The 24,366-nt window shown below is 43.5% G+C and overlaps 1 protein-coding gene across 1 annotated transcript in view; it reads right to left on the minus strand.

Moving 5' to 3' along the window:
* TAF4B (TATA-box binding protein associated factor 4b) overlaps positions 1 to 20,386 on the minus strand; it is a 72,896-nt gene extending 52,510 nt beyond the window's left edge. The window contains exons 1-3 of the mRNA XM_054816334.1: positions 19,897 to 20,386; positions 4,451 to 4,599; positions 3,583 to 3,690 (exon numbers count right to left, since the gene is read on the minus strand). Coding sequence (XP_054672309.1) covers positions 3,583 to 3,690; positions 4,451 to 4,599; positions 19,897 to 20,209 — 570 coding nt within the window. The 5' untranslated portion in view covers positions 20,210 to 20,386. The remainder of the gene's footprint in view (positions 1 to 3,582; positions 3,691 to 4,450; positions 4,600 to 19,896) is intronic.
* Positions 20,387 to 24,366: the final 3,980 nt, after the last annotated feature.

Below are 24,366 nucleotides of genomic sequence, written 5' to 3' on the forward strand. Positions count from 1 at the left end.
TAGAATTTACCGATAGATTCAGAAGCTCCAGCAACAGGAGAGTAACAAAGGTTTTGGAAAAAAGGACACCACAACTACCTCTCTCCTTTGCAAACCAGGCTAAATAGTAGTTTCCAGAGGAAAACCTACTAAATGGAAGTATTTCTACTTCAGATTTTAAAGAAAGGAAAACAATAAAAAAACCCACATTAAAAAAAACCCAACACAGTTCTGATACAACAGAATACAGTATGAGTAAAAGACTTTGCCTTTATAAAAACCACTACTTTCAATTTCTCAACTTGAAAACTGAAAAGCCAGATTGAACCCACAGGTTACGGAAAAGCAAGATTTTCAGGTTAGCATTCAAAACCTGAAGTTGGATGTCGTTTTTCCTCCAAACCTCTCAAGAGAAAGGGAAAGTCTGGTTTTGAAGGCCAAATTCTAGGTTCAGATCTGCGCAACGCAATTGTTTTCACTGACTCTTAACACACTTAAACACCAAAGTTTAGTCCAGCAATCACGAATCAATACTTGCTAATTGCATTAATGATAACACAGTAGCACTAGAGCCCAACTTGCCCTACCATGGATAAAACAAAAACTCGTCAGAGTTGGACAGGCATCATGTAGAATATCAAAGGGCTTTTAAGTCTTTCGGGATAGGGAAAATTAATGAACAAACATTTAAAGCTAAAGCAAAACACTGGTACTTTTGTCATTTATTTATAATTTTTTTTTTTTTTCCCTGGGTGGGTCCCCCCACCACCCAAGCTGCTGCTGGCTTGACATGAAAGAAGCAGGCAGCTACCAGAAAGCTTTCCAGCTTAGGCTCCCACTGTTGGTAACACTTTAATAGCTCTTGGCAGGATCTTTGCCACCACCACTGCCTCTTCCAAGGATGAGGCTCAACAGCTCTAAGACCACAGGGAGGCAAACTGGGCACGAGAATCCCAGAAACAGATGGATGGGAGGAAGACGGAAGGGGACAGAGTACAGATCTGTCAAGCTGCAATGCCCTGGGCTTTTAAAAGCTGAAAACATGAGGTTCGGGGAGCTGATCTCTTGCAAATTCCAGCGTGTTTACATATCAAGACCAGAACGGCATTTTATCAGCTGAGGGAGGGAACAACAGGAAGTCTGCTGGACCCTTTTCCCAAGAAGATGAATATATGGGAATTAACTTCTGTCATCTGCCCTCAACCTTTTTCACTACTGACAATTCTCATTCTCACTTCAAGCAACGCAGAAACAGTCGCCATAAAAAATGGCATTAATCCTGCATATTTTGAAGTCATTTCAAAAGAAGAAGTGCTCTGCATCTAAATGAGAGTGCCCCAGCATGATGCTAATTAGATACTTTGCAGCTTCGTTACCCCATCTGGAAAGAAGGTAAAAAAATAAAAATGTGCAGGTATTTTGTCTAACCTCAGAGCTTAAACATTCAGGAATGTCAAAATGGAAATATTTTCATAGATGAGGAGAATAATCCTGGAGACAGTAACTAGAGTTTTGCAGATAGCAGTGTTCTGAGTTGTACTTAGCACAGGATAGGAGTTACATAGCCAAGCCAAAGATTATTTCTTCCCCGCTGTCTCCCACTTTTTGTGATGACATCATACTTCCACACCAACACTCCTCTCCTGTGGCCTCAAAAAAACTGTCAAGACTAATAGCAAGTTTTTTTACAACTGATAAATGAACTGCTGCTAAGGAAATCAGAACCAAAGACTCTTCCTTTCTTTTCCCAGACAGTTCCTGCAACCTTATGCACAGACTCCCTTGTCAGCAGTCTTCTCTGCCCCAGGGCGAGGAGTGAAGTGGCCCTGTGATGGCAAGATGTATCCATATTGCACCTATTTACTCTTTGCTGTACAGAGGGCTTTGCAATCCTCTGCAAAACAGAGTGGCTCCAAGGAAGTCACGCCAAACAGAATGGCACTATTTTTCCCCCAGAGTCATTGTGCCTGCTGTTTAAATCCAGCCCTATGGCTTGTTAGAAGGGTTCAAGTTTCTACAACAGAAAAAAAAATATGGCTTACAAAGATACTCCATGTCTACCTCCTTAAATATCTCAGAAGAACACAAGTTAAATTGATTATATCAAAACTGAACTAAGTAAGTACAGAAGAACCAAGTCAAAAGGCAGACGTAAGTTTAAAAAGAAAAAGTGGTAAGTCTCAGTGTTTATCCACATGAGAGCGCAAGGATGCAGGCAGCATCATCCATCAGATGGAAGAAATCTTTACCTTCATCTCTTCTCCACAGTGCAAGGGTAGTATAGTAGATGACTACTGCTTTTATAACCTAAAGATCTCTGTGCAAAGATCACAAGCACTTGGTTTGCAAGCTAGTATTCAAAAATAAAAGTGGGTAAGGAATACTCCTTACTGTACTTAGACACAAAGGGTAAGTTGTTTCCATTCTAAGCAAAATAGAAAACATATTAAGAGAAGCCTCTAGGTTTTCCCCCTTCAACCCCAACATTATCCATCTGTAGTGAGAAGGAAGAGAAAAAAGATCAGAGCTGTGAGCAGTTTTCAGTTTCAGATAGAGAAGAACAACAGGAGGAAGAATTTGTAAGTCAGACTGTTAGTTACCACTGTCAGCGAACATATCCCCCAATCCTTCAAATACCCTCAAGGTCAAGAACATACATCCAGTGAGGTTTTTTGAATGACTGATCCTGATCATTTACTGAGTGCTCAGTCAACCGCTACAGCCCAGTCTCCTTCAAGCTCTTGTTCACAAAAGAAAAGGTATGTACAAGCCAGACTTCTTCCCAATTTCTCTTCCAGGTTATGAGAAGAACAGAATATTTCAGCTGTAGAAAGGAGTGGTTTTATTTTCATCACATGTGCTCATCCAGAACTGTGGTCCTCAAGAACAGAAGAAGAATTGTATCTAGAAGTCTCATACTCTACAGGTACCAAGAGCCTCTTCAGAAAAGTCCTACAATATTTTTCTCTGGAAAAAAAGAAGTAAGACCTAAGAAATAAGACAGAAACACTACCTAAAAATAACAAGGCATTTCCAACCACTGTCTATTTACAGTCATATCTGTGGAACCTGTCTTCCAAATTCAATTAGATAACAGACGTCTTCAGCTATGACCTTCCTTCAGCTTTTAATGAGGGGGAAAAAAAATGTAGACCTGAAAAAAGAGCTTGACTAGTGCAGACAGCTCATCTTCCCCTCAACAACATTCCAGGTATACTTTTTCCCCCCCCCAAGGAATCAGGGAATCTGAACAGGAGAGAGCATTAGGAAGTCTCCATTCCCAGAAAAGCATCAGCTAGAGCTTGAAGGAGTTGTGTCATGGGGTACAAAACCACTGGAAATAGCTCTCTGAACTATTTATTTTATCCATTGTTCATGCGCTTTCCCCTGTAGTGAGAGAAGATGAGCTGACACACACTAGAAGCATAATTAAATTATGCGTTTAAAAAGAGACATTCAGGAAAGAATTTATCACGAGGACAAAAGTTACCAGCTCAGTGAAAACCACATTAGAGTTAGAAATAACAAGAATGCATCCATATTTTCTTCACTTCTCTGTGTCACTTATTGTTATCCCACCGCACTATAAAGCTTGCCACCTACCTGTATTACAGCAGGTGGCTGAACAGTAGAAGCCACAGCATTTGTTGTTTGAGATAATGGTTTCACAGGAGTAGCTGCTACTTTTTTTAGCAACTGGGTGCCAGAGTTCTTAAAAACAAAACAAATCAAACACAAACGTGCAGAGAACAGTTGTCAGACAAGCCAATAACAAAACAGTCACTGAAGTTAATACCTGCTCTTGTCCGATATAAGACACCCACTCTCACAGTAACAATACAGTCATCATTCACATAGCCCATACGGTTTAAACACTGTTCAAAGCAGCTATGTGTCTATCAGTTTAATACTCAAGAACAGATTCAGAGACATTTAGATGCAATGCCTAATCAGAACAAAACAGTTAAAGGATGAGCATGGTGGCAAGACCTATGCAGATGGCTACTTTCTTCGTACCCGCTCTTACTCTTGTGTGCTGACTACGTTACAAGAGATGGAAGAAAAAGCCAGCAGACCTCAGGGAAGGAGGAACCTCCAGGGGACATGGGAAAGGTCCTCAGCTTCAGAGAAGTATCCCACCAGAGGATCACAAGGTTGCAGTTACTAGCAGTAACCATTTAGGTAGGTCTGCTGGCTTGGGGTTGTTTTGGGTTTTTTTTCCTTAAAACGCTTTACATCACCATCATCACCAGCAGAGAGGAATGCCTTAATTTGAACTATACCATATGTAACAGCTAGCAGCTTTTTCAAACTCAGAAAGCAAAGCACATAGTGATGTTTATGTCCAAACACCATCATGCTGTTCGGAAAGCATTCAAATGCTTATTTAACCCTCCATAAGTTATTTACAAACTCTGTTATAACTACATAACATACAGCTACAACAAATTAAAGCTATGAGAGAAGTTACCTGTACAGCACATATTCTGATTGCAGGTGTGCTGGTCGGTGCAGATGGTCTCACGCTTGTGTTATTTTGTGGCTGACTCTGTGCTCGTGCTATTGCTTGTTGAGATACTAGCATTAGTTGGCCATTACTGCTTCTGATAAGAACAGTTCCTGTTGGAGAAAAACATCCAGACTGTTAGAAATTAAGCGATATGGCTTTCCTGTGCTTCTGTGGAAGAAATAACTAGACCACGCTGATAAGATAATGTAATATTTAGTTTCTTACTCCAAGGAACAGCTGCCAAGAAATGTAAAAGCTAAGCGTACATCAGCTTTACTCTGCATTTTATGACAGAAAATAATTCCTAAAGTCAAGAGAAAAACTTAACTAGACAGCTACATCGAAACACTACATGTATACAAGACTCGAACTGCAAAGCAGTACACCATCTGAGTCAAAAAGATATTTTGGACATTAAAAAGACAGGCACACCTCCCCCTGATAATCTGTGATTACTTTAACGGCAGTTCTTCAACCTGCAAAATTCATTACCACTATCAGACTTGGTTGCTTCTATACATTTTCACTTTCTGAACATTTAGGCATGTTCTTACAGGTGAAGATATGGCTTAAAGAAAACCTGCAATGGGAACTGAAGCCTGATTGATACCAGTTGACCTACCTATATCAAGACCATCCCTCTTGGTCAGAGGGCAGTGGTCTCCAATGAAAGCCAAAGCCACTCAGACATTTGAAGCTGTCCCTCTGTCAAGGGTGTGTCCAAAAGCATTAAAATGTGTGGTTTTAATCACAGCAGCTTACAGTCAAATAAAGAGAATCCAATGGGGGGGACACCAAAACAAAACTCTTCTGCCTTGTTTCCTTGCTTTTTTGTTTTCCTCTCAAACCTACAGCTATGTCAGCCCAGCACCATTCAACTCCTATCACCTTTCTCATACCCCATCAGCTATAACGACAAACAAACAGTTAACAAACAATGAGTATTTTTACTAAAGCTTTCAAATGAAAATCCCCCTAAGGAGAATCAGGCAGATGCCACAGCACAGTCCCATCTTCCCTGCATTTGGAAACTATTCAGCTACCAATGCTTCATCCTCTTCCCCAGGCCCCTAAGGGCTAGGCTCTGGAAATTCCAGACGTCTCATCAGGGTCACAAATACAAAATGCAAGCTGGATCCCTGGCCTGAATTGATTCCGATCCTTCAAGGGAGCTACAGAGCACCTTATCTTTGCCGATGCCTCACCTCCTTTACCTTCAATAGCAGCTGCTGCAGAGTCCACCAGTAAAACTACCTCACTTCACAAAGGCTTTTCGCATAAAAAGGGGGAAGGTACAGGAGAATGCCAGATACATAAATAAGAGTATACCTCAACATTTTGGGAGGATTAAACTTTCTTGCAAGTCATCCAATATCTGAAGAATCCCAGATCTTCTATGCACACTTATAATCTTTCCCAGTATAAAACAAGCCCGCATCAATGGAACAGTCTTTTTACTACCTAGTTAGTCTGAAAGCTGTCAAAATATTGCTGTACGATACAGCCTAAAACACTGCTTCTCTCTGAGTTTAAATGAATACAACAGGAAAAGCCACAAGCTCCATGAGTTGGATTTTGTTTAAGAAGAAAAAAAATCAAGCTATAACCACATGCTTAAAAACAGCTTTTCATCCTCCACATCTAAAAGCATAAGAGGATATTGCAAGACAACACAAAACTTGGTATAAAACCTGTAACGTCAACATATTGCCATTTACATAGCACACACAAACTGAGACTGCAAGAGTAGCATCTAGAGTGATTCCCTCCTTCTGCAAGCAGCCTTTACTAGAGGGCAGATGCGCAAGACAGTTGCTTATTCAGAAAAATACTGTTACTCCATCTGACAACTCAACTTTCTCCTCCTCCACTGAAGTCTTAACTATAATTATATTTAGGTACAGATGGATCTTTTAATTTAATCAATGAATACCCAGAATCACAGAAAACATATCAGATTTCTGATTTTTTTTTTCATGCCATCTTATTTAGACAGTGATTCAGAGCATACAATTTATCATCAGTCAAAAAAGGGCGATTTTTTTCCTTGTTCACATCACATGCTTATGGAGATTCTAGGGGAAGAGAGAAAGCTGATGATACCACACATTTTCATAGCAATAACACTTCTCTCTGCTTTAGGTCTACATTCAGGATGGCAGATGCATTGCTACTGGATGTTTTAGGCTTTGCTTTTCTAAGCTCGCTTAAAAAAGTCATTGCTAGCTCTACTCTTTGAGAAGGCACATATAAATTTATCATTTAATTCCTTTAGAGATTTGGAATGCATTAAGTGGTTTTTGTTTTCATGTATTTGGATATTTTGTCATTACTCGTTACATTTGTTTTCTAAGCCAAACTGTCAGAAGCATAATTTCTACTTCTCTGAATCATACTGCATACCAGAAACAGCATCATTACCAGTCAACTCAGTTACAGGGTTGGGTTTTTTTGGCACTACTGTTCTGAAGTTTCAGTTAGCATTTGCCAGAGAGGGAGGCCCTGCCTGAAGAGTATCCCATCCTCCAGTCACCTGAATGGGGAGTTTCCAGCAGGCTCCACTTGACAGGAAATTAACTGAAGAGCAACACAGCTAACAAGTTTATGCAAATTCAATACCATTCATACCCAAATTCATAAACACCTAAAAAAAAAAAAAAGGTAAACAAAAAACAACCACCACAAATATTAACAAGTCCAAGTAGCCCCTTTACATTTGACCATGACTGCAATGATCCCCAACAGTGCTGTAACCTGAAACTTGAATCAACTTTCCTCCTAGTAACAGGATTAGTCAACACAAGGATATCCCTACTTCATCAAAACAGCATAAAGTAACTTTAGGCTTATTCTTGTTGAGAGCATCCACAGAAGAAGTTACCTGAAGCCACTCCAGTGGCCATAGCCTTGATTGTAGCATACAATTAAGATGTTTGCTGTTTACTTCCATATAAGTTATGGCAAGAACCTGTTCCACTTGGAACAAACATTAGTTTCCTTATATTTGTTCAATTTTGCAGAATTTTTAATATGGTGGTAGCTTTTTCATGGCAGTACCCTTTCACGACAGCTAGCAAAATTAGAACTCCAAAATCAGTATTACGGTAATCTACTAACTACTGGTTTTGCAGGCTTAATACTGTAAATGCCTGATGCTAGCACAAATAAAGCTGAAGGCAAATTTTAAACGATTGTCATAGCTACAGATCCGTATAGTGAAGAGTTACAAGACATCACTTCAAGCATGAAACACACTGTTCTGGGCAGTTACAACCTAATGTCGCAAAGTGACAGTAAACTGACAGGTGGATTGCCTGAAACAGTTTGAAAGCTGTTGAGAAAGGCATTTATTTTTCACTTCTGGTAGCCACAATTTACTTATTTACTTTTCACAACTTAAAAATACCCCTAATCTTTTGCTGCTCCCTTTCTGCCTTGAAATAAAAGCAACAACCCAACAGGTTCCAAGAGGAGACACGAGAGGTGTCTTCTGCCAGAAGAAAAGGTTCCACGGCACTCAAAACCAATGCCTGAAGTCTCATACACCACGTACAGCTGCACCAGTGTGAAATGAGGGAACAGCAGGGGATGGTAACCTTGAGGTTCTCAACAGAAAGATCACATAAACAGACTCATGCAGCTACCAAGATGTTACCATCAGAAATGAAGACAAGCGCAAGAATCCACATTCTTCACTTGGGCGGGGGGGGGATAATATTTCTTATCAAGAGCTGTTTTCACATTCACTAGAAGGCAATTTTTGCCAAACTAAATGTGAAAACAGATCAGGTCTCGCAGTCATCGCAATTCCACAGGACAATGCGGCGGGGGGGAGTAAAGTTTCAGCTAACACCACTCAGCACAGCATTTAAAAACAGAAAAGGTATCTGCAATCTCTGACCAAAATATCAGCACCAACCGTAGTTAGTGAACAGCAATGAGGCACCTTCACAATGCCAAAGGTGCCCTCTTTCAGGCAGCACTTCCAAGAAAGCACCGTTTACAGGATAGACAGTTTGATAGTTTTACTGAAGTTGTTTCAGAGAACAGGAAAGACTTCCTCACCACTCGTGCACTTTGATAGTAAGGCACAAACCCTTTGGGGCTACAGGGCTGTTCCTATTTTCAGATCACAAACAGAAAACCTAAGTGACTAGTTACCAGCAGGGATCAGTTCTTGCACGCTTTGCTGGAGGACTCGGGTGTCTCTTGCAGATTAACAACAGCCCTTTTTACAATGACTTGAGACTTCTGTCTCTAGATATTCTGCCTGTCCTGCCAAAAAACATCCTTTAGAAAGTTATTTATTTTTCTTGCCAGCCAGAGAAGGCAGTTAAAATAAAATCAGCTATTTCAGCCCTTTGTTCCCTGCACACCTTCCTTCAGCTGCGATTCTGCAGAAAGGCTGGGGGGGGAAGGAACTGACAAAAGAAATCCAGGTCAGCTTCCTCCAAAGCTACACAGAAGGAGCTACGCTATAGCTTCTTACCTTGAAGGGGTCTCACTGAGATCTATACCCTTCCTCCCCAGTGACTTGCCTTCTCCTGGAACAGGGTGTCCAGGAACCATGAGTACAGAAAGAATGCCCGGCATCACTCCTGCAAAGCTCAGGCAGCCACCACCCAGAACAGCCTGTACCCAGGCATACCAGCAGTGCATGCCATGGAAAACCAGAGGCCTTCTATTAAAATTCCATTTGCTGCTCAAACCTGAGATACCTCCACTGTAAATTTTTGCTGTCCCAGCACCACCAGCCAAGGAAATCCAGCTTTTTCTGAACTTGGTTATAATGTACTTCAAATTTTCTAAGCTGTAGCAGTGTTGAGCATCCAATCCAGGAATGAAGAAACACAGATTAACAGGAGCAGCACCTTACAGATACCTCTTCATTGTAACTACACACAGAGAACCAAAAACTCACCAGAAACATGCACAAGATGCTGTGGGATCACGGAAGAGATCTGTTCATACCACTGTATGTAAGGCCACCTGCATGGGCTTCACTGTATTTCGGGGAATAGTGTTGAGGAAACCACACTGTTGTTAACATAAAGCTGTGCTGCCAACCAATGCTCAGGGTTTCATCCAGCAGCACTGAACACCAACATATGCTAAAAGCATCCCACCATAAGGGCAACTTCCACCATTACATTTCTACCACATAAGACAAGCCTGAGGCCATTTCTGAAGGGGAACATCCAGAAGGAATTTCCTGAGATGAACCAGCCAGTAGGTATTCTTCAGTGGAGATACACCATATGCCCTATACGTGAAGCTGAAGCTGTCAAGTTAAGCCACCACTTCGATTACATGGTTTCCAACACAACAGCTCTTCGGAACTGCTGGCTGGGGAGCAACATGAGGAAGTGAAATCTGCTCCTAAAACAAAATACAAGCAAGAACCAGCTGCATTAGACCAAACTCATATAAGAGAACACAAGTTACAAAAGCTGCTTTGAAAGAAGGGTAAGTTGAGCTTATTTCAAATCAAGGGGTTCCTGCATCAGGGTACCTTGCCAACCTTAGTAAAGCTCACTTTAACACCCATTACAAATACAGGGCTAAAGGAGACTTTCAGGTCCCAAGTCAGTAAGTGAACAGTTTAACAACAAAAATGTTTTTAAAAAACAGTGATCTTTCAGTGCTCTCTGTTCCTAAACAAATCTCATTCTTTCACTGAACTACTCAAAACAAAGGGATAGCTTTTAAGGCAGTTACAAGGTAAGACCAAGTTTTAAAGGGAATGTTTCAGTAGGAAACTGAATGGCAACTAGAAAGGAATATTGGTTTTAAGTTTCTGAGCCCGACTATTTAGGAAGACTTGAAATTCAGAAAATAAAGGGCCAAATACTACTAATCCGTGCAACAGCTTTGAAAATAGTTTTTCTCTCTAAAGGGATCCTTTAAAAAATACACATTTTTTTCTTCTTCAATCCCATTTATTGAGCCCCACAGAATAGGCCACTTAAAAGTTACAAAAACACATTACAGGACTGAATAAGACAGACCCAAAACATTATTAGAGACATCGACTGTTTACGTAGTGATCATATCAAGGTGTATTATGTTGTAGACTGGCCGTAAAAGACTGCTAAAGAGGCAGAAAGCATTAATGAAATGCTGTGAAAGACATGACATGTAAGTCTGATACTGAACTGATTTGACTTACATAATAACCCTTCTAACGTGTTGGGGCTGTATGTTTTCAGATGAAGTATGGACTGTACCACATGCTGGAGAACTACTTATTTCCCATGACCCTTACTTGGTATTTCAGTTTTCCTAGATGTCTACTGCAGATTTCTGTACTGAAGATGAAGAAACAAAGATGACGGCCCAATCTGGAGGCAACATCTAGCTGTGCTTCTCAGTCTTAGGAATGAAGCTACAATGAAAATTTGGCTGCCATCTGAGGTTACCTCACCACAGGTTCCCAAAGATGAGCTCTAACTTCTATTCTTAAATCAAATAGAATTGACTTCGGACAACTGATCTTCTAGGAAACCACAGACATTGCCTGTTTGGGGCTTTTCTTGGGAAAACGTCTCCGATTGCTCTTAGATTTCCCAAGATAAGCAGGGTAGAGGGCTCACCTACACCGTGTGGATCGAGTTGTTCAGCTTGTACACTACATCCACAAAGCATTTCACTCTGTACGACAAATAATTGCAACCTTTGGAGGTCAATTTTAGTTGATGCAAGAGGAATTCAGCAATGATCAACCCATGATTAACACTGTTATGACAGCAGCCAGAATCACTCACCACATACCCAAGCCTTCAACCAAGCCATTCCATTCACATGTCATTTCACTAACCAAATAATTACGTATCTCAGCAATCACCTTCTGCACCCTTTCCCTCTGCTCCAGGGAAGTTTCTATACTAACAGGTCTTTGTAGCAATAGCTCAGGATCACGACTAGCATGTAGATACTGTAGTGTCACAATGAGATGCCTGATTTTGAATTCCAATGAAAGACACCTTGTTTTGCCCATAGATATGGAATTCATTAATTTCCAGGTCAGGAGAAAAGTTCAAAGGGCATAATCCCAATACACTTTCATGCTACAACAGAACACAGACAGGCTGAATAAAATACAATGCAATGTTATACCCGTAAGTTCTTTAGTTGATTGCATCTTTACCAACTGTACAAACATCACACTGCAGATTCTTGTAGACTCTGGCCTACAGCTTTTAAGGTTGCACTAGCCTCAGATGTCTGACCACATCTCATCACCTTTTCAAAGCCAGGGACCAGCCCTACTTGCAGACTGTCCAGTTGATAGCACTGTTTCACTAGCATTACTGTTTCCCAGATTGCCAGGGTTGCTGTGAGCTGCTTTTTAAACCACCATGCACCCACAACTCTGTCACACTGAACATCTCAAGGGGCATACAACCCCAGTGAAGTCTGCTGCCTCCACGAACTCCAACCTTTCTCTAGCAAGGTTCTATGCTAACAGTGGGCACCAGCTCCTGAGTATAGGCACAGCCTTTTCAAGCACAGGGAGCCAGGAAAGGGATGAAGACATCTCTTCTAGGCAGGGTGGAGCAGAGTCTGATAATCTATTGTTTCAAATAGTCTCGAATAATGGACTCCATGCATCTTTCTGCAGAGTCTAAACAACGTACTCTCTCCCTCCCTTCCTCCAGGAACTAGACACAAAGTGCTAAAAATGCAAAAACCTGAAGCCAAGTTTCACACACTGCTTAATCAGTAAGTCTCATCCAAGCTGTTGGAGGCTAGCTGCTCATGAATGCATTTTGGTGCCCAGATGGATATCTCTATTTAACAAACTAGCAACTGGGCTCCCATAGCGCTGATGCCTTTTCACAGAATACAGGCCCATGTTTTAGAGCTATGAGTTCTCCTCGACTGCACGCACAGTTGAGCTTCATTACTTGAGAATACATTTATATCCACGCAATTTCACAGTTCTAGTAGAACTCTTGTGCAAAAATATAACTGTCCCAGTTGCAAGGTAGTATACCTTTTATTTATAGCAAACAACAGATGTCCATACCAACCATCTAAAGAAAATCTGGACATTGCATTGATTCTTGGAGGGGCTGTAAATAACTGACAGGTCATAGATGTCTTCTGGGCATAGTTCCAAGATGGCACTACTGTTTCTATTCGAATCCAAAGTTTATTTATTACACTTGAATCCCAAGAGTTTTTTTTATTGTGGGTAGGCATATGGGATTCCTGCTGCGTTCCACAAGGCAGAGTCTTATTTGATATTGTGAGAACATCTAGCTCTTGTCCTTGGGCCATGTCTTTCAGCAGCTGGGATCATTTCCCATCAGCATTTCCCCATCTCATCTTTGTGGTTTGCAACTTTGCTACTTGAGGCTTGGTTGCTTTCCTCTACGAGTAATCAGACAGTTCCAGGATTGTCTACAGGTAAGATGATCTGACTTAAGAGTTCTCTAGGACCCAAGTTACCTCCTGACGGAGCTTCAAGTATTTGCAGAGGACTCAGCTGATGGCAGTGAAATAGTAACTCAAAGGAGCCAAAGTGACACTTCCTTTCCTTCAAGACAATTCCTACTGCACTGAAAAAGGCAGTGAATGAATCTATACACCACACCCTCTTCTAGTTTTGCTGTGTACTCCTAGTATTCACTGGAGTCAAATTCTTTACATATCAAATTAGATGCTCAGCACATTACAGCCATATATATACAGAGCATAGCTTTATAAGGACCAGAAGGTATGCCAATACTCTGCACTTACCATTTCTAGAACACCGTTAGCTATTAAGCTGTTACAGAGAAATCTGAAACTTACAGACTGTTGAACTATAAATATTAATTTTAAACCAAGAGATCCTAAAAACATTACTGGTGTCTTGGTAGAGTTCTAATAAAGGACAAGATCCCTTTAAATTTCTGTATCCTTTAAATAAGAGGAGAATCAACTCAATTCATCCAGATTCATTTTGAAATGAGACACTTTTTTCCTTGGTGCTCACATGGGGACCAGCAGAAGGTTCAATTCCACTTAATTTCCTCTAACAGTACGTATTCACCCCTCTGTTGGATGGATTTTCACTCATTTCAGAAGGACAAACAAGGTCTTAACACTGAATTTTAACACTGATTACTACCTTGCTTTAAGTGGGATGGAGCAAACAAAAATTCTTGTAGAAGACAGCAAAACCTTCATGAAAGCATTAACTTCTGTCTACACAGGTACTGTGGAAACTGTCACCAAAATTGTGTGATATTGGTCAAGTGGCTAGTATGTAAGCCATATGTAAAGATGTTCTGAATACACTTACCCCTTCAACACACACCATCAGCTGCTCCAAGCAGACTGCCCAGTAATACAGCCAACCAGGGCACGCTATTTCACCCACTTGTTAATCTAGCTTGGACATCCACACAAGGAACTTTGATTTCCCAGGCAACTTCTAGGAGCAGCCAGTACTAACAAAGCCATCATCTCCTCTGCCTCCACCAAACTGGAAGTGTGTGCTAGGTCTGCAAACACGAGCTAAGAAAACCAAGTGCCATCACAACATCTGACTGTTCTTAGTTCACCAAATCACCACAGTAAGATTACTGAGCTTCACGAGCTCTCCAGCCTTAACAGACCCTAGATTTGCTCATTAGCGACAAGGATCTTCCATCTGCTGCCATTTTTACCCTGCTTCAGTTGTGATCAGAAACTATTTGCTCAAGACAGTGGTGGAAAAGATCCATTAGGGGACTTTGTTCTAAAGGTGACCCAGATGGCAGAACAGACCTCAATGGTGACAGTTTGAACAGCAAGCGACTTAGAAACATCTATTGCAATCTTTTCCACTTTGCAAATTACACACATTTTGCTTCTGAAGTTATCATAGTTTTCAGAGAAGTAGCTTCATGCAGAAAGAATTCCAAAAAAAGTATTTGCCTTTGGGTTTTTGTCTAAGTGGTTAGGGCAGTACTAATTATTCATCTTTGATAGTTATCAGAAGCTTTGCAACTTACAGCAAAACTGGCATATAGAACTGTAACACACAATCCTGTCCACTAAGCACAGCACAGATTTCTACCACATGGCATGACATATACTTGGTTCTCCAAGACAACTTAAAAAAAAAATAATCTGGTGTTGCAAACTACTCAAGATAACTCATGAGCTTACCTACTTTATCATTATCTTTGGGAAAAGAATACTGAAATATAATTAGTATTTCTTCCAGCTGTCACTTGTGTGTGGATGATGCTATTTTTACTGCAGGACGGTCCTTTAGATACTGCAAAAGCAACAGAAGTCAGGCTTATATTCTCTCTCTTCTAAGGATTAAAACATGTTTACTATTCACCAATCTGTAGTTGCAATTCTTTGCAATACCCTCCAATCGATTGTAAAATCTGAACAGCATTTAACATTAGTTTTACTGAGCATCATATTTCAGTGCTTCAGTATTCAGAATGCATCTGGGGTTTTTTTGTGAAAATCATAAATCTAGAAGTTAGCTTTATATCTTCTGCCAAAGTTTAAATCATAATTCCTACAGGGCTGTGCATTTAATGATATGAAGGCATTGTTTTGCTAGACACATTCAGTCCTAAAAGCAAAACTAAGTCCTATAGTGCAGCTGAAATTTCTACTGAATTTCTACAGCAGAAGGCATTTACTAACTATTTTTTAAGTTTGACTTAGCTCTGCAAGTCCACCAAAGCTTTGCTCACTCCTCCTCAGGAAAAAAGTTGACCTATTGTGAAGAGAGAAGTTTGCAAACAATCCATCCTGATAAACCTGCTAAAGAGAGGACACTATTGGGATACAAAAGGTTGCAACCAAGTATTATTTAATCCCTACTGATCATCCTACAGCACAAGTATTATGCTCAGACTTCATGAGATTATCAACATCCAGAAATAGCAGACTCTGAAGAGAGTTTCTTGGGTTTTTGTCTTGTTGAAACAAGAAATCTTTGGATAGCCTCCTCCTACCCAAACAAAATATAAACTAAGTAGTATTTTAAAATCAGCTCTTCCTCCTATGCCAAAGTGAAGGACCAGATGCAAATATGAAAATATCAAATTCCTCATACGATCTTACAACCAAGAAATAACAACTAGAACATGACGAGGGAGATTCAGAGTACTGTACTTGAGAGGTATTAGGCCAACTTCAAAAGCAGAAAGAGGCAGCATCCTGATGTTTACCAGCCCATACCTCTTCAGGTTACCTTAGTTTCTATATCCAACGAAGAGAAACCTGACAAGATCAGGCTCCATATCACCCCACAGCAGTTTTGGGATACCTCCATCAGCTCTCTCCCTCCTACCCGCAGGTGTCCGCACACTGACTGCTCGTCCCTTGCCACCTGCCACAAACAGTGGCAGTACTTTCTGAACAGTTGCCTACTATCAGCCTAGATAAGCTGTAGGCAGCACAAAACCTGCCAGGGACAAGCCAAAACATCCAAGCGAATACAGCTGAGCTACAAACAGAAACCAAGAACCTGTGCCTGCTGCCATTCCCCTCCAAGTCGGATGCAAAGGCATGCGGTGGCCATGCCTTGCACCAGGTTACTACTACAAATTAAGGCAGAGCCAGGGCAACTTCGCTTTGCTGACACCGTACTTGTTCGGGCCCACTGGTGTTAGCAATAACAGAAAGACAAACACCAGGGGCAGCTGCTGCCACAGCCCCGTAACCAGAAGCAGTGGCATCAGGCAAGCTTTTTGAACAGCTTCCTGCTGTAAGCAGATCCTAAGGTAACAACAGAGGATCCCTAGCATCCAGTCGAGTTCTGTAATTTTTTTTGTCCCTCCACAAGAGAAGCAGATACACCTGCTAATTGTCCTTTCAACACCTGCCTGTAATGAGCATTCCAGGGGCAAGGATAGCATAAAAGCCACAAGGACACAGAAGAGAGAAAACTAAGTGCAAGAAAAGTAAAGGAGAAAGAAAACCAAGAAACAACACTTTACTTGCTATTTTTATGCTTCTTTTCTATCCCCCATTTCTCCAAAGCAGTGTGGGGCCCAAAGACACTAAGGTGAGCTACAGACTTTTGTTATGGCCTATGAAAACCTTGTCACTCCTTCCCCTTCCCAAGCCTTTAACTAGTTCCTCCTGTTAATAGCACAGCCCACCCCCCAACATTAAGCTCAAGCTAACCCCTCCTTCTGTGTGTATCGTCCCCCCCCCAAGGACACAATTTCTTGTTAAGCAGATGGTCCGTGACACAAGACATTTGCAGTTTTTTGAGCAGCAGCACAGGCCACACGACCAGCAGAGCTCAGGACTGAGGCAGTACTGCCCTCGCCATGCTGCTCTGCTCTCTGCGAGTCCCACAGACTTGTTTGCTACATGCAAAGCCTTCTGCAATGATGCAAACGTGTTCTTGACAACACAAGGGCAATTGAGGAAAGGTCTCTTTGGTAGATCATACAAATTCCCTTCGTTTAGGAAGGCATAGCCCAAGCATTCAGTCTAAAAGTTGATGGTACGTAAGGTCAAAATGCCACAACCAAGTCCAATGCCAAGGCAGAATCTGTCCAGCTGAAGGTATATAAAGGACACAGTGCCCAGCTGGAGCCCCACTGTCTGCTAAAACCCCCAGTGGTGGCCGGCCATAAGCCGGGGCAGACTCACATCTCCTGACTGCTAGTACAGCAGATACCCTGAGGGTGAAGGAGGAAGACCTTGAGTACCTGCACTGGTCTAACAGCTGGCTACTCAGCCAAAAATTGGCATTTTGTAGAGGAAAACGTAGAAAGGTGATGAAAAACCCTTGTTACTCATGAGCAAGTCTGAGTCCTGCAAGACCTGGAGAACTTGCGAAGCTCAGTGATCTTCCCTAGGCAACCAGGTAAAGTGGTACTTGGCAGAAGGACAATCTGTGCTTAGAGAGGTGAAGTCATACCTGGTCATCAGCCACTACTTTTCCCACTGCCAGGCTTTATTCTGGGCAAGAGGGAGGGAAGGTAGAGATGGAATAGAAAGAACAGCCTAAATCCATGACTTCCATGAACCTCCACCACCCTACAAGCCATGGGGACAACCGCAGCTCCCCGGGTACCCTTCCTTCCCCGGAGGGCAGCCCTATTGAAGCTCTGGGCCAAACAATGTCTGCTCTGGGCCACAAGCAGCTGACGAGTACTTGAGGATGGCCACTAAGGGCAGTGCTGTCCAGCCTTCCTCAGAACAAGCCAGCTCAAATACCTCCCTCTGAAACTCAGGGGAGGATGCTTTCCTTATGCATTTTCCTTAACAGGTGCCACAGGTTAAATGCCATGATTTTAAAGCCAAGTGCATCCTCCCTTCTGTGCTTTATTTATCCTGCATGGATAGATTTTGAAATACAAACTTTTTGAACTTAAGAATTTGGTGGTTTCTTCCAGGGTCTTTTCTAAGTATACTAACACTTGTAGCTTAATGGTATTCATTTTGCATTTAAGTTTGTGAATGATTTTATTATTCATTAATAATTGAATCTACATAGAAGACAGAGGTAGAATACTAACACTCAAGCCAGAATGCATTTTTAAATCTTCCTTAGGACAATTATTTAGAGGAGCTTCCCTGAAACATTGATCCATTTGAAATCCAACAACTGCTGTGCTCCTTCTGGAGCATTAAACTCCATACTGTTATTTTTAATTTACTATGCTGTACAGAGTACCAGCACTTCTGAACTTCCAATACAAAATCTGCTTGCTTTGTTTCTTGCCCCAGGAGCAAGGAAAACAAGCTGATGCAACTGAAGGGTAACACTATTTTTGTTACACCTGCATACAGCCACCATACAAGTCAGATGACATTCAGCAGTATTCCTTGATGTAATCAAGCCCAGGGTACTAGGAAAACCAAAAGTTTTGCTAACTTATAGTTCCCAAGCTACAGGTAACTCGCATGAGCATTCACCACCACAGCAAGATGTTTAACTGAATGCCAACACATTCCAGAAAGCCAAAATACTAGATAGAAAACCAGAAGATCTGGGAGCTCTACTGCAAAAAAACCAATATATTTCTATCATTGTTCATTTCAGAAGAAAGTTGTCAAGGATTTAGACTCATCCTTGACTACTGACTACCTAGACATTACAGCATCATGTGAGTGCTGGGAAATCCATAGTGAAACTACTGATTAAAGACAGTATTTTTTTAAAAATTACATTAGCATTATGTATGTCCTTGAGAGGTGCATGCCTTTGATAAAGACATGGGGGGAAAAAAAAAGAGGAAAGAAAGAAAAAAAGAAAAAATGTAAATATGCCCCAGCAGCACAGGAATTAATGTAAACCCAGTCATCCTTTTAGGCAACATCCTACCTGAAAGTAATCAGAACAGATGCTCCAACAAAGGAACTGTCCTGGCAGAAAATAATTATAGCAACAACAGCAATAAAGTGACTACATATTTTGGAATGTCAACATAGCAATACCAAGACCAGTGGAAGCAAAACCACCTTTTTTTAAAAAGCATTTAAATACAGCCTGACAGGGAAGAGCGGGAAGTTTGGAACCAACAATGCCTTCTTCCTCTTGTGAGAAAGCGCAGGTAGGAGCCCTGGCTAACCCTCTGCTGCTATCCAAAGTATTAAGCCATCTTTATCAGCACTACGCAATTCCTACATTAATATTTTCTTTGCTGCTATAGGAAATACATCCATAAGCGTGGTACCTCTCTAAACTCTTCCTTTCCCACGTATGCTTTATAGCAAAAAGTGTTTCGAAGAGCAACACGTAATGAAATTTCAACATGACACTCCTTATGCAGGGTAATATTTTGTTTCGGTTACGGTTCACATCGGCCTGGTTGTAATAGCGAAAACAATTCCTCCAGAACAGCTTGTTTGGAGGGGAGCAGGAGCAGTATGATTCGCATTGCAAGTGGGAGTTACTTTGCAGTCGCCAACCCATGTTCACGCTTCCCTGTGTTACTCGTTCATCCAAATTCCACGAAAGCCTCAGTTAGTCTTTTTCAAGTCACAAATTACGGGAACTTGGCCACTGAGTTTTTGGTTACTCCTCTTGCTCCTCGTGCTATCCAGCAAAGTTGCCTTAATCCAGAGACTTCCAGATCCATCCTCCAGATATGCTATAAGCATCCCAAGTGCTAAATGACTTCACCCATTTACGTTTCCAGTGCCCTGCGAGACAGACAAACACCCCGATTCCCATAGCTTTGGGGCAGAAAAGCAACTCGCCCCAAACTTTCGGCACACCCCTCCCGTAGCGGCCGCCGCTGTTCCCCCCCGCCGCCCCGTCCGTCCTTGGCCACGGCTCGTCCCCCACCCCAAGGGCCGAGCGGCCGGCTCCCGGGGACGCCCGGCTGCCACCCCGTCCTCCCGACCCGCTCCCAGGCACGAGGGAGCGCGACGTGCCAGCTAAGTCGCGACACGGGACCCAGCCCGAAGCTGGAGCGGCCCGGCCGCCCACTCACCTGGGGGCAGCTGGAAGTTGGCAGGTAACTGGAGGGTGGCCGTGGGCGGCCCCTTGGGCGCCACCGGCCGCGGGCCCCCGAGGGCGGGCACCCGCGCCACCAGGGTTCCCAGGGGGGCGGCCGCCAGGCGCGGCGGCGGTTGCGGGGCGGCGGAGGGCGCCGGGCCGCCGGACACCTTGGCGGCGGGGCTGCCCCGGTCGGGCGCCGGGCCCGCGGCGGGAGCGCAGATGAGCCCCGCGGGCGGCGCGGCGGCCGCCTGCTCCGGGTGCCCGCCGGGCATCAGCCTGAGGGGGGCCGCCGCCGAGGTGCTCATGGAGGAGGAGGTGGCGAGGGGACGGGTGGCGGCCGCGTCGCGTAGAGCCCCGCGCCGCCCCGCAGCATCGCGGGCGGGGGACGCTCAGGCGCTGCCCCGGCCGCCGGCTCGCTCACGGAAACACATGGTGGCCCCGCTCTGCCGGCTCCCGGGCGCCGCGCACGTGGGCCCGGCCGGCCCGGCCTCCTTTGCCGGCGGTGGGAGGGAGGGGAGGACGGCCGGAGGGCGGGCCCACGCCGCCGGCGCGCCCTACTGCGGCGGCGCCCGGCCCGGCCCAGCCCAACCCAGCCCCGCCGCCCCTCAGAGCCCGCCCGGCCGCGGCGCGCGCCCCCGCCCGCCGTGTTTATAGAGCCATGCGGACCCCCGCGCAGGCGCTGAGGCCCGGCTCCCCCGCCCCCCCAGAGGTGCGGCCGCGCGCGCGGTGGGGCGGAGTCGGGCCGGCGCTGAGGAGAAAGTTGGCAGCAGCCTGAGACGCCCCCTGCCTCAGCCGCCGCCGGGGGTTGGCAGGGTGGCTCCACGGCGGGGGGGAAGGAGTCTCGCCCCGGGGAGACTACTGCGTGGCCCCGCCGGGCCTCCCTCGGGAGACGACGCCCACACTTCGCTGCGGGACCCGGCTCTTGTCCCAGCCGGCTCTGGGTCGTACCACCCGGGCGCCCTCAGAGCCCCGATTTGGGTCTGTTTGAGTAGGCAAAGCGCGGGTGACCACAGCAGAGCCGCGAAGCCGAAAGCCGTATCGTCCGCCAGCCCTGCCTGGGGGCTGCAGGCGTCCTTGAGGCTCCCATGAAAAACAAAGGAGCTCCACAGCAAGCGCAAGAAGTTCCCCGTATCGCGATCAGCTCAGGGCCGGAGCTGAACTCGCTGTCAGGCTGGCAAGGCGAAAGCGGCGCCTACCTGTAAGGATGAAGGGGGCTGAGGTGTCCCGTTTGACCTTCACGGCCAAGGCTCGGTCTGAAGGAAGGCTGAGGACGGACGTGCAGCTCGCTGCCCTTGTAAAGCAAGTGTAATTGTTACAGGATACATACAACACAGCTTTTAAAAACAAGTTTTCAGAGTATAACTGGAAGTTTTTGCTCATTTGATAGGGATGTCAGCATGACCTTCAGTAATGCTGGTTTGAGGTTTTTGTGTATCATAGCTAAGTTTGGACTAAATTTCAATAGGTTTTGAAGCATGCTCATGCATGTGCTTCCCTTTACCTGTAAAACTTAAGGGGCATTGCTCATCTGCTCAAGTTGAGCACAGCGTTAAGTGATTACAAGGCCCGGTGTACAGTTCAGTATAGTGGTATAAAAAGCACAAAATCCAACAAAATGTTAGGAGAGCAACAGATAATTTTAATTTTAATTACTCCTGCATTAAACATCCCTTGCAACTATGTTTTTCAGGTAGAAATGTAGGCAAGAAATTCTCATACTTGAGGATACACTGAAAATCATGTAAAGTGTGAAGAGAATGCAAAAAATTATACAACTCTTTCCCCATGCCCTGATAGATAGTTCCACGCACTGGTGCTTACAGGATGTCAGACCGCAGGAGCCAAAGGAACACTCCTCTCTTAGACCATTTCCATTCGCAACCTGGCTTGATTTCACAGTATTACTGCTTCAAAGTGCTGTCAGTAGCCACTGAAACAGCTACAGAACAGAAGCTGCTTGAGATGAGAACTGAAAGCATATGGCCACAGCTTAGTTTCCAGTGAGGTCACAACGCAGGTAGCTGTACCCTCCCAAACTCCACTAGTACAGGTGACAACAGGCACGAAGATAACTCGCAGCAAGTCGCTGGATAAATGCCTTAATCTTTCACATGCGCGTCACACTCATTCTACCATGCTTTCACCACTATTGCTACGCTGGTAGCTTTAACAGATTGCAGAAAGTGCAGCTATCACACTTGCATCTGCAAGATACAGAGTAAGAAACACAGTGCCACAGAAGCCTGTTTAGGACCCAGACATAGTATTTGCTCTCTCACACAGCATCCCCTCTCCCTCATTGCCGCAGCTCTCCTCACCACGCTGACCATTCCAGAGCAAACAGCTCCAAATCCCAAAGAGGCAGCAGCAACAGTAGTTACAAATCCCAAGTGTGAGAGCAGGCCAGGAAGACAGTGGAAGAGTAGGTGATGGAATAACACAGGAGTGAAGCAGTCTTTGTACCCCTTAGAGCTCTGCTAAGTCTGAGCAAATTACACCACTTCTTAGGGATATGAAGCTGTGTTACACACATAAAGTAACAACCAGTGAGTTACCTCCCACAAGCTAGAGGATGCTCAGAGACCAGCAGCCATGGAAACTTCAGTTCCAGCAAAGACCAGCAGTGACTGACAGCCAGAGGAGAAGGATGCAAGGGAAGGCACGTTGGCCACTGTTCCTGGACTTAAGAAAGATTGGAGTTGGCTTAAGGCTTAAGGCCAAATTTTTCTCTTCTTGGGGCCATTTAACTTCTGAAGGAATCTCTGAGCCCCCTCATGCAAGTGCTCAGGACTGAAAGCATACCTGGAAGAGATAAAAAGAAACAGCTGAAGACAGAAGCTTGTTCACTAAAGCTGCAAGGCACAGCAGCATGGAAAGAGGAAGTAGAAAATACAGCACTGAGAAGAACATACAGAGGCTGCAAAAGGAGAAAAGGAAATTATATGAAAGACAACCCAGGAAAAGGTATCCCCAGTGATAATAAGGGGGGGGGGGGAAGAAAACAACCCACACTGAACAAAGCCCAGAAGATTTAGAAATATGCATATCTTAAAAAAACCCAAACTGGGCTAAGTTAAAGTGCTGTAAGTGTCCTCTCCAAACAAAGCAGATGCACCCATCATTCTATGAAACTGCACAGGAAATAAGAGGAAGAGTCTTTTTTCCACACTGGAAAATTGTGTTATAATAGAGGACTGAATATTACCAGTATGCAGTCTTCATTACCCAAGTTAAGAGAAATGCAAAAAAATCAGAATAACAAGGAACAAAGAATCTGGAATTTTAAAGCTATTTTCATAATTGAACAGGTTATAGTACATGTAAGGAAGGTTACTTTTGTCACTACCTGGAGTTTCAGGTTTTTTTAAAAGTCTTTATTTTCATGGTTAACTGCTACCACCAAAAACACCCATGCATTGAAAAAACCTCTGAATTAAGTCATCGTTCTTGTCTACAACTTTTTTTCCCCAAAAAACCTTGTCCAGGAGATACTGATAAACATCATAACTGCTTTTCAAAGTCAGCTGGAGATGTGCCTAGCTGTTCATTCCATGAATGCCCAGCCTTGGCAAACTGACCTGCTTTACCTCTTCAAATAACCCGTGAACGGACTCATCCAACACTCGTGTAGAAGTATCTCCTGTACCTTCTGGGCATGGGGGAGCATTACTGCAAACAACTGTTCCAGATTTCCTCCCCAGGAGCTATTAGGTGATACAGTGCCCATAGTTGGTCTGCATAACCCCTTTCCAACAGCTGAGACTCATACAGCGCACACTGAATCCATCTCTGCTGTTCCAGGCTCTCTTGAGGCTTTCAAATAGCATATTTAAAATACAAACCAACTACCCACCCTCCAAAATTCCTGTCCAGACAGCCGGCCTTAACTCTTCCAAAGACAGATCTTTATAAAGTCCTGAGCTGTTAAGTCAGTTTCACATCCAACACTTCGGTTTTGGTTTCCTATAAAACCCATCTAATATGCCTCAGGGGTTTTAATCTGTCAGTGATCCTTTTTACAAAAGTTTTATTTTCTCTCCAATTGATAAATCGTCAATTAAATACAACCAGCAAATTGGCTGAAATGAGAAACTTGTAATACTTGCCTTAAGCTTTTCTTAAATGACAGAGACTTGGCAACACTACAGAATTAACTTAAGCATGTAACTGCAACCTTAAGGGAGGCAATATGTGTGAAGATCTAATCTCATTAGTTAAAATAGTTACTTTTAATGTGAAAGATGAAAAGCTTACCATGAAACAAGTTTCATAGTAACAGAGAACACTAGCTCTTCAGGAAGAGATGCTTAAAGAAATGCAATACTATAAATAAGAGTAGTAAAAATCAGGAAGAGAAAGTTTCATACCAAAAAAGTGAGAATGAGTTAGTTGGAAATGCAGAAATAGAAGATATAAAAAAAGGATTAACTAATGGGAATACAGTTGCAAATGTGAATTTATT

This window comes from Grus americana, chromosome 2 (genome assembly GCF_028858705.1).
Source record: "Grus americana isolate bGruAme1 chromosome 2, bGruAme1.mat, whole genome shotgun sequence".
Lineage (NCBI taxonomy): Eukaryota > Metazoa > Chordata > Aves > Gruiformes > Gruidae > Grus > Grus americana.